The 17,137-nt window shown below is 48.3% G+C and overlaps 1 protein-coding gene across 1 annotated transcript in view; it reads left to right on the top strand.

Moving 5' to 3' along the window:
• Positions 1-17,137, top strand: part of LOC147901299 (uncharacterized) — a 221,363-nt gene that overhangs the window by 44,931 nt on the left and 159,295 nt on the right. Inside the window, exons 7-8 of the mRNA XM_087376466.1 lie at positions 16,408-16,470; positions 16,646-16,762. Coding sequence (XP_087232592.1) covers positions 16,408-16,470; positions 16,646-16,762 — 180 coding nt within the window. The remainder of the gene's footprint in view (positions 1-16,407; positions 16,471-16,645; positions 16,763-17,137) is intronic.

Here is a 17,137-nt window from a genome sequence, read left to right as displayed (position 1 = left end):
TTCCAGTACAGTGACAGGGACATTTGGTTGGATGATGCCTTTCATGTTATGCCACAGTCACTCCTGTATTCTTGGTCGAACAGGAGAATACACATGCCTATCCATGCACGTATTGACAGATTTTATGTAGGCGATTGGGCACTTGACAGAGGAGGATCTATATGCATTTCTACTGGGGTTTCCACCTCATATCATTTTCCAGTGGTGTTGCAGCTCCTTGAGCCTCATTGGAGAGGACGTTCTGCCAGTGTCAGAATTCCAGATGCTTTTTATGCAGAGGAGAGCCTCACGGAGGATATTTTACAGATTTGGGTTTCTCACACGCAGACAGGTTTTGTGCATGGCAGAAGTATATTTGATAATATTTTCTCATTTTGGGAGGCCTCAGAATGGGCCATGCAGAGCCGCCAGAGATTGGCTATTCTACTCTTGGACTTTGAGAAAGCTTACGACAGAGTTGACTGGGATTTTTTAGAGGGTACTCTATCTCGCTTTGGTTTTTCAGATGCATGGATTAGAGGAGTATCCTCTCTCTATAGATCAGCCCTTAGCCAGGTGCTCATTGGAGGGGTAAGAGGGGATAGATTTCAGATCAGTCCGCGAGGGATGTCCTCTTGCCCCTTTTCTTTTTTTGTTTGTGGCGGAAGCTATAAGTATCTACCTTAGATCTTAAGCTGATATTTATGGGCTGAGGCTTCCTATCCGCCAGGAAGAAGAGCTCCTGGATAGTGAGCTGGTAGATGACACGGCTGTTTTTTTGGATGCCACCCCCAAGACACTTCCTTCCTTCCGGACAGCCTTGGATTTATTTTGCACGGCTGCAAGTGCACACATTAATTGGCATAAATCCAATGGTTTTTGGATTTGTGAAGATGACACCCTGGATTGGGGTAATGATATTGCCTTCACTTGGGTACAGAGGGACGTCTCTGTCAGATATTTGGGCTACTAGGTTGGGGTGGGCCTCTCCCTCACAACAGTTTGCTCCGGTGTTGGAGAGCATCAGAAGAAAGCTCCTTTTTTGGAGCTCTTAGCCAAACTTGACTTGGCTTCCGGGGTGGTGGTGGTTAACTAGGTTCTTCTAGCCACAGCATGGTTTGTATGCTCTTGTTGGTGCCACTCTAGGGATTGTATCACTCAGCTTAAGAGGCTCATACAAAATTTTTTATGGAGTGGTCTAGATGGCACAATGGATGTTACAGCCAGGGTGGCTTGGGAGACCTTGATTCTTCCTACAAGAGAAGGGGGTTTGAATATCATCGACCCGAATCTACAATGCAGAGCCTTACTCTGCAAGGTCGTTGTGAGAGGACTTATGACAGGGCAAGAGCCTTGGAAGGATTTCTTTATCAGATGCATACAGTCTCGCACGCCCACTTCAGGAGAGGATTGGACACATAGTACCAGATGGGTTTTCACCACAGCCCACCTCAGATCTCCCTCTTCCCCTCTTATGGTTGCTATCCTGAAATCATGGGCCAGCTTCAGGAGTACACTTCGTAGGATTCCCCCATCCACCCGTGAAGAGATTGAAAGGCAGCCTATGTGGAATGACAGTATTTTGGATGAGCATGGTAGACCACTTGGAGCTTCTCCTTACATGCAGTGGCCAAGATGGGAGAGGGGCCCTGCATCTACCATGGGAGCATGGAAAGCATTCAGGAAGCTTCCTGTAGACTAACAGGCCCAGATGGTTCTTAATCTCAGAGAAGGTGCAGGGAGAGTTCAGCAGATTGCTGCGGCCTTGCCCTTGGATTGGGTAGACACAGATGACATGCCTATTACTTGCTCCACATGGATGGAGACATTTTCCAGATTGGGAGTTCCTTTACAAGTGATTGCTTTTCATGACACACATGAGGATGCCTTAGTCTTTGATGTTTCTTCGGGGGCAGGCTGTCCAGATCCACAGACAATATCTTGTTGGAGGTACCGTTTCAGCTAGTCAGGATAGTGGGCTTCATGGAGCATGGCTCTCTTTCACAGTGGTACGTGGATCCTGACCCGCTTCTCATCGCCCTGGGCTCATGGAGGCCGTGGCTTTATGGAGGTGTCCCAATTAAGTTTTTGCAGTGGGACCGTGGGGAATGGGAATGGAGGGAAGAAGGGCACCGAGAGAAGGGCATCCCCTTCTTTCGTTACACGGTCAGTAATGCCAGGAAATTCCAGCTCAGCTGTAGGGGTTGGAGGCCTACCAGAGCTCCTCATTGGGAGAACTTTCAGATTTTTGCTGACTTGCAAAAAAGTTTTTGGCAGAGGCTCTGGAAATCTCACCGGAATAGAAAAATCACTCTCTTCTTTTGGCTTTCTATTCATGGTGGGATAGCAATGAACCAATGGAGATCAAGATTCAGAGTTGACCCTTCTTGCCCTCATTGCCTTTCTGCTTTGGCGACAATACAGCACTGCCTTTGGGATTGCAGACAGGCGAGAATCATATGGAAGGGGATGGCAAGACTTCTCAGCACTTTTATTCACCTACCTTTCTACATGACCTGGGGATCAGTGGCGCAGGGATGAGACCAGGTGATATATTAACAGCTTCAAATGGCAAAACAATTGAGGTATGAAGAAATGCATGTATCCCTTGTCCCCCTATAGAGTGCAGCATTTGTCGACTCCAAAACTGTGTGGAAAGTAAGCTTTTGAAAGAAACTTATACTTCAATAGATGTTGTGGAAAGTAAGCTTCTGAAAGAAACTTATACTTCAATAGATGTTGTAGCGAGTGATGAACCAATACTGTGAGGTAATGAAGAGTTTATCTTGCTTATTTATAGGCATAGTGTTTGCATGCAGATTTCTCTTAACGGATTGCATTTCATTCAGGTGAACAATACAGATGCTGAAGGAAGACTCACGTTAATAATGGTGAAGGATTTCTCTTAACTGCATTTCATCCAGGTGAACAACACAGATGCTGAAGGAAGACTCACGCTAGCTCACTCTTTCAGGGCCCCAAGTCTTCTTTGAGAGACTTCCTCTTGGGCTCTTCACATCCGACGACACCTTGTGGAGTCGTGCTCTCTAGAGGATGTTACGGCCACTCTCTTCAGGGCTGCTCATTCCTTGGTTGACTCTCCTTGGGAGGTCTTAGCTAGCATTGCAGCATGGCACATTTGGAGAGCCAAATGCACTAAGGCTTTGGAGGGTTCTTAGGTTCACCCTTCTCAGATCTTGGCCAGTACTTGGACAAATACGGTACACACTCTGATGGCCATTTGGGCGACAATGCAGGGATCATCTCGAGCAGCCTCCTCCAGGAGAGTTACTTTTCTCAGAGATTGGGGAGACTCTCCCTTCTTTGATGATACTTCTACAGGGTTGAGTTGGCATTTTCAGCCTCAGCCTTGGTTGCTTTCTACCTCATTCCTCTGAGGTGTTTTTATTACATGCTTAGCATGTTGTATTTCCGCTTAGAGCTTGCTCTAGCGAGTTTCTTTCTTACTTAATAGAAGTCTCTTTTTTGCAAAGAAATAGCAATAAATCTGCCCCAAAAATTTTGCTCAAACCTCAATCCCTTGCGGGATATAAAATGCAATCAAGCACAATAATTATGCCCCAAAAACTTATCTTCAACCACAACCAAACACTGGCTCACAAAATGCAATGTGCTTTTGCCCAAAAATCAGCCTGTATCTCAGCCAAACAATGGCTCACAATGCAATAGCAAACTCTTTCTCAATAGGTATCCAAAAGTGCATCAACTTACAACCAACACTTGGCTTCAAAAATGCTTAACACCTGAGCAATGACTTGCACTCAATGTGTAGCGAAAAACTGTCCCAAATGCACTAACATCTGTGCAATGAAATCTGCAAGACACTTGCGCAATGCTTTCTGCAAGAACCAACAAGGAGAGGTTGAAAATGAGCTGATGCAAGGATCTCGAGCTGGAGCAAGAACAAAAGCCAAACCACCAAGTCGAATCCAGAGAGCTGGAGATGCAAGTGGTGATCTGGAGAGGCAGCGGGCAAGCGGGCGAGGCAAATGGTGAGCTGGAGAGGCGAGGAGGAGAGGCAAACTGCACGGACAGAGAGCGCCTCTAAAAAGCACAAGACTTGAAAGTGTCAAAATCAGTCCTGAAATTGAAGGTACATCTTGCAAATGCAACCACAGTTCTGAAATCTGTAAAAATCAGCCGTTACCCCCTCACCGCCTTCTTGCCTTCCTTGCCTCCCCCCCTCCCTCTCCACGTCTCTCCCCCGTCTCTTTGCCTCCACTTCCCCGCCATCCCCCGCTGCCCCTCTTCCTTTTCCCGCCTCCTTCCTTGCCTTCTTCCTCCTTCCCTCAGCTTGCCCTCGTCCGCTCCCCATCTCGCCTCGTCTCCGCCTCCTCCTCTGACATCTTTCCGCCTCACGCCCCCTTTTTATATATTTCCTCCCTGCACAGCGGGAGCATTTGTGCTTGTTCGGTGAAAGAAAATCTTGGTGGTGACCCTTGGTTCTATGGCAGCACCCTCAAATCCCATGGCCGTTAAGGTTCTTCTTTTCCCAGCCGACAAGCAACAGGTACAACAGGCAGTTCAGTCCCTCCAGGACAAGGCGATCGTGGGCAGAATTATGGGCCTCACTTCTACAAGGAGACAGGTGCGAGAGTGGATCCAGGTGAGCTTAGCACTAGAGGGTGACCACATTCAGGCTGTCACCGTCTATGGAAGAGGCGTATTCCTCATCCAACTGAGCTTCCCCGACACTGCCTCGACACTCGTGGAGCAAAGCTCCATCCTTCTTGTCCCGCATCTGGTTTATCTCTTTCCTTGGTACCATGGCTTTACAGTGGAGGACATGGACACAATACACCATGTTCCTCGTTTTTCGGTTACGCTCCGCTTCCCAAGGCTCCCAAAGGAGTGCTGAGCCATTCTCCCCTCCATTGGTCGAGCATTTGGCATCGTGCTCGAGTCTCTGCCAGATTCGGTCACTTCAGTGGTAGCAAATGATGGGGTCCCAAGGATCAGACTGGTGGTTGAGAGCCCAGAGTCCCTCCCAAAGTTGATCCTCCTAGAGACCCTTGAAGGGAGCACACTTCGCCAACGAGTGGATATTTCTGGGTCACCAGGCCATTGTCTTCATTGTAGAGAGATGGGTCACCTAGCCAGAGATTGCCCCCGTGGCCAAGGTCGAGTCTTTCCCTCCCCACCCCCGTAGAGCGGACAGAGTCAGCAGGCCAAAGCCGAGCACCCCCCCATAGAGGAGCAGCAGGAGTCTCAGATCGCCTCGGTGACCCCCTCAAAAGGGGAATGGACCCAAGTTAAAAACAAAAAAGAAACCAAGCAAACATGCCCGCACGCGTCGCAGGTAGAGGGCAAACGCAGAGATAGAGACAGGCTTTTTAAGAGGCACCCGAGGAGGAGCAGCAGCAGGAGCCCTTACGTGGAGATCCATCTCCCCTAGTGGAAGGGGCCATTGTCCCGCTGGAGGATCCTCCTGTGATGGAGGTTCAGCGTCTGCACTCACCCTTGCATCAGCACAACGAGTCCCAAAGTTCTTGACGCTGCCATTGCGGAAGCTACGGACGTTAGCCCAACAGTGGCTGAGGAGGAGCGATTCTAGAGCCCCGGCGAGCCTGATCAGCAGGGGGGGCCTATGGTTGCCCCTACTCCCCCCCTCCCCCTCTAGATTCCCCTCCCTCTCCACTCCCCCCCCTCCCCCTTGGACTCCCCCCCCACTCCCCACCCCCTCACCCCTCTTGCTATGGTCACCCTTACCACCTGCCCCCCTTCCTCCGCATCCCTCCCCCCTCCGCCTCCCCCTCCACCTCCTCAGCAGGTTCTTCATCCTCCCACCCCTCCCCTGCCTCGAGACCCCTGCTAACAAGCAAGGGTAAGACGACGTCCCCTTCCGCTTCCTCACCGCAGCATCCGGTCTAGTCAGGGAGGGAGCCAGAGGGAAGGGGCTCGTCCTCCTGGTCATCAGCTCCCAATCTCCAGCCTAGGCGTCCCTTACCGCAGGACTTCTGGAGATTGGGACCTTGGAATTATCTGGAGATTCCAAACTCTTACCCTCTACCCCTGGAGGTAACGCTTGTGGTCTTGCAGCCCCGGAAAGGGGGTTCGATCAGCGTAGTGGACTCCTAGACACACCTAGTTTAGAGATTCCAATTCGCATCCACAGGGTTGGAGAAGTGGCCCCCAGTTGTGTTTGATGCTATTATGGGAGATTAGATTTCACGCATGATGGACGAGTGGATGGGGCCATAGGGACTGGACCTTTGGCACGCCCGTGGTGCGGAGGTGAATTTTCAGCTGGGCTTGATGTGAGAGAAGATGATGTGTGGTTTGGCGATAGGAGTTATCAGATTGCTGCTTGAAGCAAAGGTTGATCAGGCATACTACTGGCCACTCCAGAAGTGTGCAGAGTTGTTCGGGGAAGTCTCCTTCATGATGAAGTGGGCACGGAAGATTGGCATTGAGCCAGTGTCCACCCTAGTACGCCAACGTACAGACATGGACTACTCGCCCTCCAAACCCCCGGCAAAGTCACATAAGGCAGTATTTTTGGAACAGGCACCCACTAACAGGAGAGCATTGTTTTCAGCATCCCCATCCTCATGAGTTGAACCATATGGAGTTGGAATGTGCACGGTCTTCACGACCGTGCTCGTAGTCAACCGCAGTACCTGATCCTTCGACAGGAGTTATAGAGTGTAGTGGTAGGGCAGACAGTGGACATCCTTTTGATTCAGGAGCATATGTTCTCTACATCAGACATCAGACGGCGACACCACCTCCTCCCAGGGAGAGGTGTGGAGGTGTGGTCCCCTGTAGTAGGACGGAGCGAAGGGGTCTACATCTCGGTCTCACAGACAGTGGCTCCAGAGGTCTATGATCAGAGCGAGCTTATCTCAAGAGAGAGAGTTTGGATGGGAGAGTCCAGGATTGGGATCCTGAACGTGTATGTCCCAGCGTGTAGACAACACTGGTCCGGCCTTTTGGAGGAGGCTTTCAAAGTGTCTTCCGGATGATGTAGATTCTTGGATTGTTGGAGGGGACTTAAACAACCTGGAGTTCGGGGAGGAAAAATAGGGTGGCGCCTCCTTCTCTAAGATGCGACCAGCAGAGCGGAGCACCTGGGAGCAGTTCATTTTCATGATCAATGGTGGCAGAGACCCGTGGTGGCGAGAGCCAGATTTCAGCATGATACCTGCTAGCCTCCTCTTCTCTTTCGGACATAGGAGACATGATCGACTGCTTGAGAGGCTAGACCGCTTCTACATTGGGGACTGGGCACTACACAGAGGTGGCTCTACCGGGATGTCAAACAACTCTCTAGTAGTACTTCACTTAGAGCAGCCCCACAGAGGTCTTTCCCAAAAGGGGATCTGCATTCTAGAGGACCTCCTGCAAGATGAGGAGATTCAGCGGGTCATGGTAGGGATTTAACAGCAGTCAGAGACGGCACCATGCAAGCAGTGAGGAGTTGCAGGCTTATGCCTTTAGGCGGAGGAGGACTCTTCAGGAGCCCGAGCAGACACTGAGGAGAGACCTCGCCTCCATAGAGTGGCTCAGGGAGCAAGATTCCACGATCTCAGTGGTGGCTTAGGGACAGGTTTGAGAGCGCTTGCCTTGAGCTTCAGGACACGGAGATTCGGCGGGCTGAGTTCTCTTATCCTTCTTCCTGGGCCCGCTGGTCGGTACAGTAGGGGGACAAGATGATGAAGCAGCTTTTTCAGACCATTGGGCCCCGATCGACAGGCACACAGCTGCTCTGTAGCATCTCCGAGATCCGCAGGGCATCTTGCACACCAACCCATAGGAGGCTTTAGACCTAATTGTAGGCCATCTTTTGGTGGTTCTAGTGATGCCCTATAGGCCATGGTATGTGCCCTGTAGGCATAAGTGTAGGCACTTATAGTGTTAGTGCCTTCTATGCCACATAGGACACTTAGTCCTATGTGACACCTAGGACACTTAGTCCTAGGCCTAGATACAAGTACTTTGTACTTGTGTTTAGGAACCTAATCCATCAATCTAAGTTTGACGTGATTTCTCTTCGACTCGTCCTATACCTGCACTCTCACTCTCTCTCTTCTTTTCGCACCTACAGTGGTATCAGAGCAGGTTTTGCTCTAGCCTTCCAGCTCTCCTCAACCCCAAGCCTCCATTGCTCATTGGAGATTTTTCTGCCCTGCTGGTCGACAAGCAGACGTCGTACAGTCCGTACCTTCCGTACAGTTTCTACGTCGTGCAGTCCTTACGTGACCAGATCTGCGTCGTCACCGTACATCTGCATCGAAGGACGCCGTACACCCGTCGGCTCTGTTTCGTACTTCACGCCGTACATCCATCGTACATCCGTACCTGCAGTTCGTCGTACGTACAGTGCAGTGATAGATCTGTTTTACTTCCGTACCGTACACCGTTTCGTACCTTCGCCGTACAAGGTACCTACGCCGTACGACTGTACCTTTGTAGGAGTACAAGGTTCTTTCACCGTACCTTCAGTCGTCCGCAGTTTGTACCAGCTTCCCGTACTACGTACCTTCAGTGGTATTCCGTACAGCTTCATTTGGGTATTCCGTACAGATTCACCACAGGTTATGTACCTTTTTTAGCATTGGCTGGAAACAGGTCCTTGGTCTCACTGCAGTCATCTACATACATTTGCAGATTTGGGGCTATTGCAGGACATTGGAAAATTTGGGGTTTTCATTTCCTTTCACCTCTTTTAATTGCAATTTCTTGCAAGAAATTGGAGTTTTGGGATTTGTTCTGCAATTTCTTGTTTAGATTGCAGTACATTGGGTCAGATTGCAGGACATTCAATTACATTTGCAGGACATTGAGTCAGATTTGCAAACATTGGTTCACATTTGCAAAATTTCAGCAAAATTTGGGGCTTTTCTGAATTTGCCCTCTTTTTGGCCTATTTGCCCTCAATAAATTTGGGGCTTTTGCCAAATTTGCTGTTTTTTGCAGTGAACATTGCCTATCACAGTCACATTTGGGTCAGATCTGCATTTGCCCTTTGATTTGGGTCAGAAATTTGCAGATATTTGCTGTCATTTTTGGGACAGCCAGCTTTTTGCAGTGATAGCCTTGAGGCTTTTGGGTTTTCAGATCTTTTACAGGTTATCACAGTTGCTATGGCTGGGAACAGTCAAGACTTATTTGGAGTTCTTCGTGAAGATGATAAGTTGGATGGCACCAACTATCCGATGTGGTCTTATCTCATGAAACATATTCTTGTTGCAAAGCATTTGTGGAATATTGTTTCTGGGGCTGATCTAAGGCCAGCCAATGCTACAGTGGTTGTTTCTACTGCTGGTCCTTGTGCAGGTGGTACTCCTCCTGATGCCTCTTCCTCTAGCACTCCTGTTGCTGCTCTTCCAACTCAAGAACAGTCTAGATGGGATGCAAGAGATGCAAATGCACATTCATGCATTGCTTTATCATGCAAGAGAATCATTATTCCATACATCCGTTCTTGCAGGACAGCAAAGGATGCTTGGGACAAATTGGCTTCTCTATATCAGATTTGCAATGAAGCTCGTGTTGCATATTTGAGAAGGACAAATGCCATTGGAGGATACAAGTATTTCATGACTCTCATTGATGATTTCACAAGGTATTGCTAGGTATATCCTTTAAGGGCCAAATCTGAAGTTTTCTTATGCTTTTAGAGATGGCTGAATATGGTTGAGAATGAATCAGGATGCAAGCTTGTCACCCTCAACACAGATAGGGGGGGTGAGTATATGTCAAAGGAGTTTGATTCATTTCTATCCTCACGGGGCATTATTCACTCATGCACTACTCCTTACACTCCTCAGCAGAATCCTGATTCTGAAAGGAAAAACAGGTCCACAATGGAGATGGCCAGATGCATGCTTAAGGCCAAGTCTTTGCCCAATAAATTTTGGCTTGATGCAGTAATGTGTGCCAACTATGTGCTGAATAGATCACCTACACGGGCATTAAAGACTATTACACCTTATGAAGCATGGAAAGGCAGGAAACCTTCACTTTCACACATGAAAGTTTTTGGGTCTCTTGCATATGTTCGTGTACCATCTCAGCTGAGACATAAACTTGATGACAAGGCAATCAAATGCATATTCATTGGTTACAGCCAGGAGAGCAGAGGGTATCGGTTATATCAACCAAATACTGGGAAGATTATTGTCAGTAGAGATGTGATCTTTGCTGAACATTCAGCTTCTCCTCTTGTGGACTGCAAAGCAAAGCCAGATATTGACATGTTTGATGCCTTTGAATCTTGGTTACCTCTACCATCATCAGAAGAGGATTTTCAGCAACAACATGAGCCTCCTGCAGGCCCTCCACTAAGCAATAATCAGCCACCACCTCATGCTGATTTGCGGGTTTCTCTTCCGGCACAAAATGATCCCACTACTCATGATGCAGTCATTGAAGAAAGAGCTGTCAATAGATAGCAAAGGCGAGTTCCCAGATGGCTTCCTGACACATTGAGGGACAGCAAACAAGATCAGCCTTTTGCTGCTCGGACAAGATCAGGGAATAAACAGCATGGTCACTTTCTTGAGTTTGCACTCCTTGCTACAGCTTGCAATGAAGAGCCTTTGTGCCATAAAGATGCTTTTGACAGCAAAGAGTGGATGGATGCAATGAAAGCTGAGTTACAATCTATTGCCAAAAATGACACTTGGGAATTAGTAGATCTCCCACCTGGCAAGCATGCCATTGGAACGCGGTGGGTCTACAAATTAAAAAGGAAATCTGATGGCAGCATAGATCGATACAAAGCCCGTCTTGTTGCAAAAGGGTATGCCCAACAACAAGGCATTGACTTTAAGGAGACATTTGCTCCCACATCCAGGATTACTACCATTCGATGTGTCATTGCCATTGCAGCCCATCATCATTGGCAAGTGCACCAACTTGACATCAAGACTGCCTTTCTTCATGGGGATCTGCAAGAAGAAGTCTATGTCACACAACCTCCTGGCTTTGAGGTTGTTAATTCTTAAAATAAGGTATGCCGGCTTAGAAAAGCCCTTTATGGTTTGAAGCAGGCACCCAGGGCATGGTATGCCAAAATTCATGCACACTTACCATCCCTTGGTTTTCATAATAGTCCCACAGAACCCACTCTTTATTTCCGTGGGAGTGGATCTGATTTTTTAGTGCTGATTTTATATGTGGATGATATGCTTATCACGGGCCCAGATACTCAGCAAATTGCAGCTTTCAAGGCTGATTTGCAGCAGATTTTTGACATGTCAGACATGGGACAGCTCCATTATTATTTGGGCATTCAGTTTGCTCATGTTGAGGGGGGTATCATGATGTCTCAGTCCAAGTATATTGGATAGCTCCTTGATCGTTTTCAGTTTGAGGATTGCAAGCCAATCTCTACTCCAGTGGACCCTGGCTTCAAATTCTAAGCTCATGATGGGAGCCCACCATGTGATATCACTCTTTATCAGCAGGCTGTTGGATGCCTTATTTATTTATGTCACACCAGACTTGACTTGCAGTCTTGACTTGCAGTATGCAGTATCTCAGCTCAGCAGATTCATGCACATGCCCAGTTCACAGCATTGGCAGGCAGTGAAGAGAGTCTTCAGATATCTCAGAGGCACTCAGGATTTAGCCCTCTTCTATGGTGATCAGGGTTCACTTACCATGCATGCTTACACGGATAGTGACTGGGTAGGATGTTCCGACACCAGAGTGTCACATACTGGCAATTGTTTTTTGCTTGGCAATTCATGTATTTCTTGGCTTAGCAAGAAGCAACCGACAGTTGCCACACGACAGTTGCCACGTCTAGTTGTGAGGCTGAATACAGGGCAGCTTTCACCGCTACAGTAGAGTGTGTTTGGCTTCGACAGTTACTTACAGATCTTGGTATTTGCCAGACATCCTCCACTATTGTCTACACTGACAGCCAGAGTGCTTTGGCCATTGCGCGTAACCCAGTGTTTCATGGGCGTACCAAGCATATTGAAGTTCACTATCATTATGTTCGGGAGTGGTTGTCAGCAGAAGACATAGAGTTGTCCTATCTTCCCATAGAGGACAACATCGCAGATATGTTTACAAAGGCACTTCCTCGTCCCAAGTTCGAAGTCTTCCGATAGGTTTTACACTTGGTTCCCTTTGTTACATGATCTGACATTCCTTGTACATTCATAGGTGGCTATATCCTTTTGGATGAACATGTGCCACCATGACCAGAAACTACCAGGTATTCTGAGACGTTTCCAGAGTACTTCAGCCCATCCCATGGAGGGGGGTTTGTAGGCCATCTTTTGGTGGTTCTAGTGATTCCCTATAGGCCATGGTATGTGCCTTGTAGGCATAAGTGTAGGCACTTATAGTGTTAGTGCCTTCTATGCCACATAGGACACTTAGTCCTATGTGACACCTAGGACACTTAGTCCTAGGCCTAGATACAAGTACTTTGTACTTGTGTTTAGGAACCTAATCCATCAATCTAAGTTTGACGTGATTTCTCTTCGACTCGTCCTGTACCTGCACTCTCACTCTCTCTCTTCACTTTGCACCTACACTAATCACAGGTTTTTACAGCTAGCTCTTTCAGACAGAGAGGATGACTTCAACTAGTCTTGTGGCCTGGGAGGTAGTTTGGGACCATGTTCCGACAGTAGTCTAGCAAGATTTGTGTAGCAGTTTGGAGGAGCCTTTCACGGATGAGGAGCTCTGGGAAGCCCTCAAGGCTCTCCTGACCCAGAATTGTCTTGGCAAGGATGGCTTGACTCCTGCCTTCTTTCGGAACTTGTGGGAGATCATCTCCACCCCTTTCCTACTAACTAGCTTGTCAGGAGATTTTTGACACGAGCTCCCTCCCTCATTCCCTGAGCAGGGGGTGGATTTGTTTGATCCCAAGGTCAGATAATCCGGCATTGGAGACCGATCACTTTGCTTGATACTGCATATAAGATCCTCGCCAAGGTCTTGAGTTTGCGGTTACGGCCTCATCTTACTGACATAATTCACGACACACAGACCGGGCTCGTCCGGGAGCGCAGCATCCTGGACAACATCTTCACGTTATGGGAGGCAGTGGATTAGTCCAGGGAGGAGTCATAGCCGTTGCCCGTCCTCCTCTTGGATTTTGAGAAGGCCTACGACAGGGTGGAGTGGTCCTTCTTGGAGGGTACTATGCGGAGATAGACAAATGGGTCAGAGGAGTTTCTACGCTTTATACGCGGGGAGCTCTAGCCAGTTGCTTATCGGAGGACACACGGGCGAGGCCTTTCCTCTCTCTCGCTCGGTCCGCCAGGGCTGCCTCCTTACTCCTCCCTTCCTCTTCTTGTTTGTGGTAGAGGCTTTTGGCTACTACTTGAGATCACAGGTGGCGGGCCTCATAGGGTTGAGGCTGCCAATCAGGTAGGAGGAGCTGCAATTTGCAGATGATACGGCCTTGTATGTAGAGGGCACCACAGCAAGCTTGGAGAGAGTTAGGGAAGCTTGGCTATCTACTGTGAGGCCTCGGGTGCATGGATTAACTGGACAAAGTCCATAGGTTTCTTCGGGCCTCACAGGGTTGAGGCTGCCAATCAGGTAGGAGGAGCTGTAGTTTGCAGATAATATAGCCTTGTTTGTAGAGGGCACCATTGCAAGCTTGGAGAGAGTTAGGGGAGCCCTGGCTATCTACTGTGAGGCCTCGGGTGCGCGGATCAACTGGACAAAGTCCATAGGCTTCTTCATAGGCTTTGTGGAGACACAGGAGATTTGTGAGTGGGGAGTGACTTTAGCTTCAGATGGATACCGCGGGGCCAAACAGCAAGACACCTCGGATGCCAGGTTGGTATTGACATTACAACAGAGCAACAAATCGCCCCAGTCCTTGAGAGTGTTCGGCGCAAGCTTCTGTACTAGAGCTCGGCCAAACTCTCCCTAGCAGGTCGTGCCTTAGTGGCAAACCAAGTCCTTCTTGCCACGGCCTGGTATATCGCCTCCTGCTGGTGTTTTCACAGAGGGTGCATTAGGCAACTGCAAAGGTTGGTTCGGAACTTCCTTTGGGCAGGTTTGGACGGCACGAGGAACACTAGATCCTGGGTCGCTTGACAGATGGTGATCATGCTATAGGCACTGGAAGGCTTGGGTATCATCGATCCAGAGATACAGAGCACAACCCTCTTGGGCAAGCTGGTTGTTCGCGGCCTAACACCAGGTGCAGAGCCTTGGAAGCTCCTCTTACAGCGAGGGCTTCTCAGGAACACCCCATGCACTGGGGGGCAGTGGTAGCTTTCACACAGATGGATCTTCTCAGAGGCCCCCCTTATGGGGAAGGGTTCCCCCTTGATGAGGAGCCTCCATGGGGTCTGGCAGAGATTAGCAAGGGGCCTCATTCGAGCTCCAGCCCAAATGCAGAGAGGAGTTCGAGCATCAATGTTTGGCACCCAGAGATCTGAGATCAGGAGGAGCGTATGCTCGGACAACGGACTCACATTGGTTGGGCATAGTGGGACAGTGGACTGGCTAAGGTCTTTTGGCAGATTACCCATGGAGGCAGAGGGGAGGCTTGGCACCGTAGCGCATCTGCGAGGGGCAGGGCAGCGGATGAGAGAGATTGACCTAGCTATCCCTGAGTCTTGGTGGGTGGGACTTCGCTTGTGGATGGACAGCAAATGGTTGGGCCAGTTTTCTCAGACTAGTGTTCCCTTGAGGATGATGATGCAGCAAGGCAGCACACAGCCCGGTTTTTCCGTGTAGGACCTAGAGGCCTACTCCAGGCACTCACTGAGAGAGACCCAGAGATGGATGGGAGTCTTGATGGGATTCACTAGCAGATGATCAGAGTGGTGGGACGTTTGGGGATGGAGTGGCGCATTGGCCCTCCCAATATCTTAGAGCAGAATGCCCCCAAATGGCGCCTTTGGCTTTGGGAGGGTAGGCCCTTGAGGGAAGTCAAATGGGATCCGGGAGAGTGGTTCTGGCCCTCCAGGGGCAGCCTTGCCGAGCAGGTGGACGAGGTGCCCTTCTTTTCCTACACCACACGAATTGGCAGGAGGCTTCAGATGGATTTTTCGATGTGGACCCATTCGAGGGAGAGGCATTGGGTGGCCCAGAGAGTGCCCCGAGATGTCCGTTCCAAGTTTTGGACACGATTATGGTCCAATTTGCGGCCGAGGAAGATATCCTACTTCTTCTGGCTGGCTGCCCATGGAGGCTTGCCCATCAGCCTGTGGTTGGAGCAGATGCGGGTGGAGGGGCAGTGTCACTGTTGCTTTGCTAGTTTTCTGGAGACGATCCTGCACTACCTCTGGAGCTGTCATAGGGCAGTGAGGATTTGGATGGGAGCCCTCAGGATTATGACCCGTATGCAGAGTCTTCAGAGGGACTACACTTGGGGGATGGTGGCCTGGTTTACTAATGGAGGACACACATTTCAGATTGATGAGATCTCCCCAGCTTACAGAATACAGGGTCAGAGTATTCATAGGATAGAGCTCCATAAGGCAGTCCCTTCTGATAGCCTGGCTCCTCCTCCTCCTCCGGAGGACAACGTATGGGAGGTAGTAGCTAGTATCACTGCGTGGAACATTTGGGTTGCTTGCTGCTGCAGTCTGGTGATGGGTGAGCATCTGGTTCCACCCTCGACTACCTTGGTCGCCATCTGGCAAGATATCATATACACCCTCTGCTCCACCTGGGAGCGTGGGACCCCAGGCTCTAGGGCGACTATCATGAGGCGTGCTCAATTCTGCAAGGCTTGGCCTGCAGGAGTTTTTTACATTTTCACTCCGCGAGGGTATAGTCCCCCCACCTGGTTGTTAGATCCAGTACCAGAGATCTCCTAGGCAGTGAGCTGGGTTTCTCTAGAACAGGCCCATTTTCCTTTTAGCCTTTTCCCGGATTGTTTTCCATACTCAGCACCTTTTCGGGGCTGCTGTCTTGTATGAAGTCTTTCAAGCTTTAATAGAAGGTTCCTTCTTTGCAAAAAAAGAAAAAGAAAAAGAAAAAAAGAAGTAAAAATCAGCAAAATGTAAATGATATTTCTGGCATCTTCTGATTTGTTCCTCCGAAAGGGGGGTAAAACCCCAATACAAATGCTCAAAACTCCTTCAGTTTGCGTCACGCAACTACAGAACTTCCGGTATCCAAAATTGATGCAAAGCGTGAGAAATCATCAATGAATGTCACAAAATATCTCTTGCCTGCATGTGTAGCCACATTGAATGGTCCACAAACATCGGAAGCCCACACTTCTCCATTCCAAAGAGAAGGGTTATCTATGCATTTTTCCCATGACACAATCCTCACATAATTTAGATTTCTTGCTAACCACCGTTGGGTCTTTGATGATCCCTCTCTTGCTAAATATCAGTTCTTCCAAACATCACTGCGGCAATCACTTTGATTTTCTATATGCATGGGATCTAGATTATCCAGACTTCTTAGGTACAATTTCAAGCCAAGCTAACCTCAAGTTATTTATATTTTTCATAGGGAGATGCGCTTGTCAGTGCTGTGAAAGGCCTCCATGTGCAAGAGCAACGTCAACATGACAAGGTGATAGTTTAAAATTTTTCCTCTATGCCTCCCTGGATTAGAACATATCAGCACAATCCTCCTACTTAGCCATTAAATTAGGGAGCTTCTTGATTTTGCAGTTTTGAGTGGACTCTTGTATTTGGGAAACTGACAAACTTATATTTGACTTAGAATTGTTGATGTGCAATGAAAGATCAAAGAAATTGAGAATGAACTATCAAGTCTTCAAAATAGCAAAAGGGAACTAGTCGAGGAGCACACTAAATCAAGCTTAGATCTCGACAAAGCTCGGCATCTCATAGAACAAAAGGTGTGGAATTTCTATAAGATCTTATGTCAATTGGGATATGTTGTTTTTTGTTTGCTAGTCATCATCATTCAATTACAATTTATTTAAAATACATACCTTAAGGTGTTCATACACATAAAATGGTTACATGTTGTTCTTTGTAATGTTTTCCTCAATTCTTCTCAGTTAAGGGTGATCTTATTTCTTTGTATGATTTGTTTCAAATGCAATGCCTTGGTTTGGGTTCATCAAGAAGGGTTTTTGTATTACTCATTTTGTTCTAACAATAATTCCAAAGAAATAGCTTCCCCTCTAACAAGTAACTGATTTTGTTTTACATTTCTTTCAAGAAAATGTAAGACTACAAAACATATAAAAAGAATTCAAATGCAATCC

This window comes from Dipteris shenzhenensis, chromosome 6, assembly GCF_047967505.1.
Source record: "Dipteris shenzhenensis isolate YYH24624 ecotype China chromosome 6, Dip_SZ_1.0, whole genome shotgun sequence".
Taxonomy (NCBI): Eukaryota; Viridiplantae; Streptophyta; class Polypodiopsida; order Gleicheniales; family Dipteridaceae; genus Dipteris; species Dipteris shenzhenensis.
Note: the sequence above shows the minus strand (reverse complement) of the source record. Positions and strands in the feature narration are given on the sequence as shown.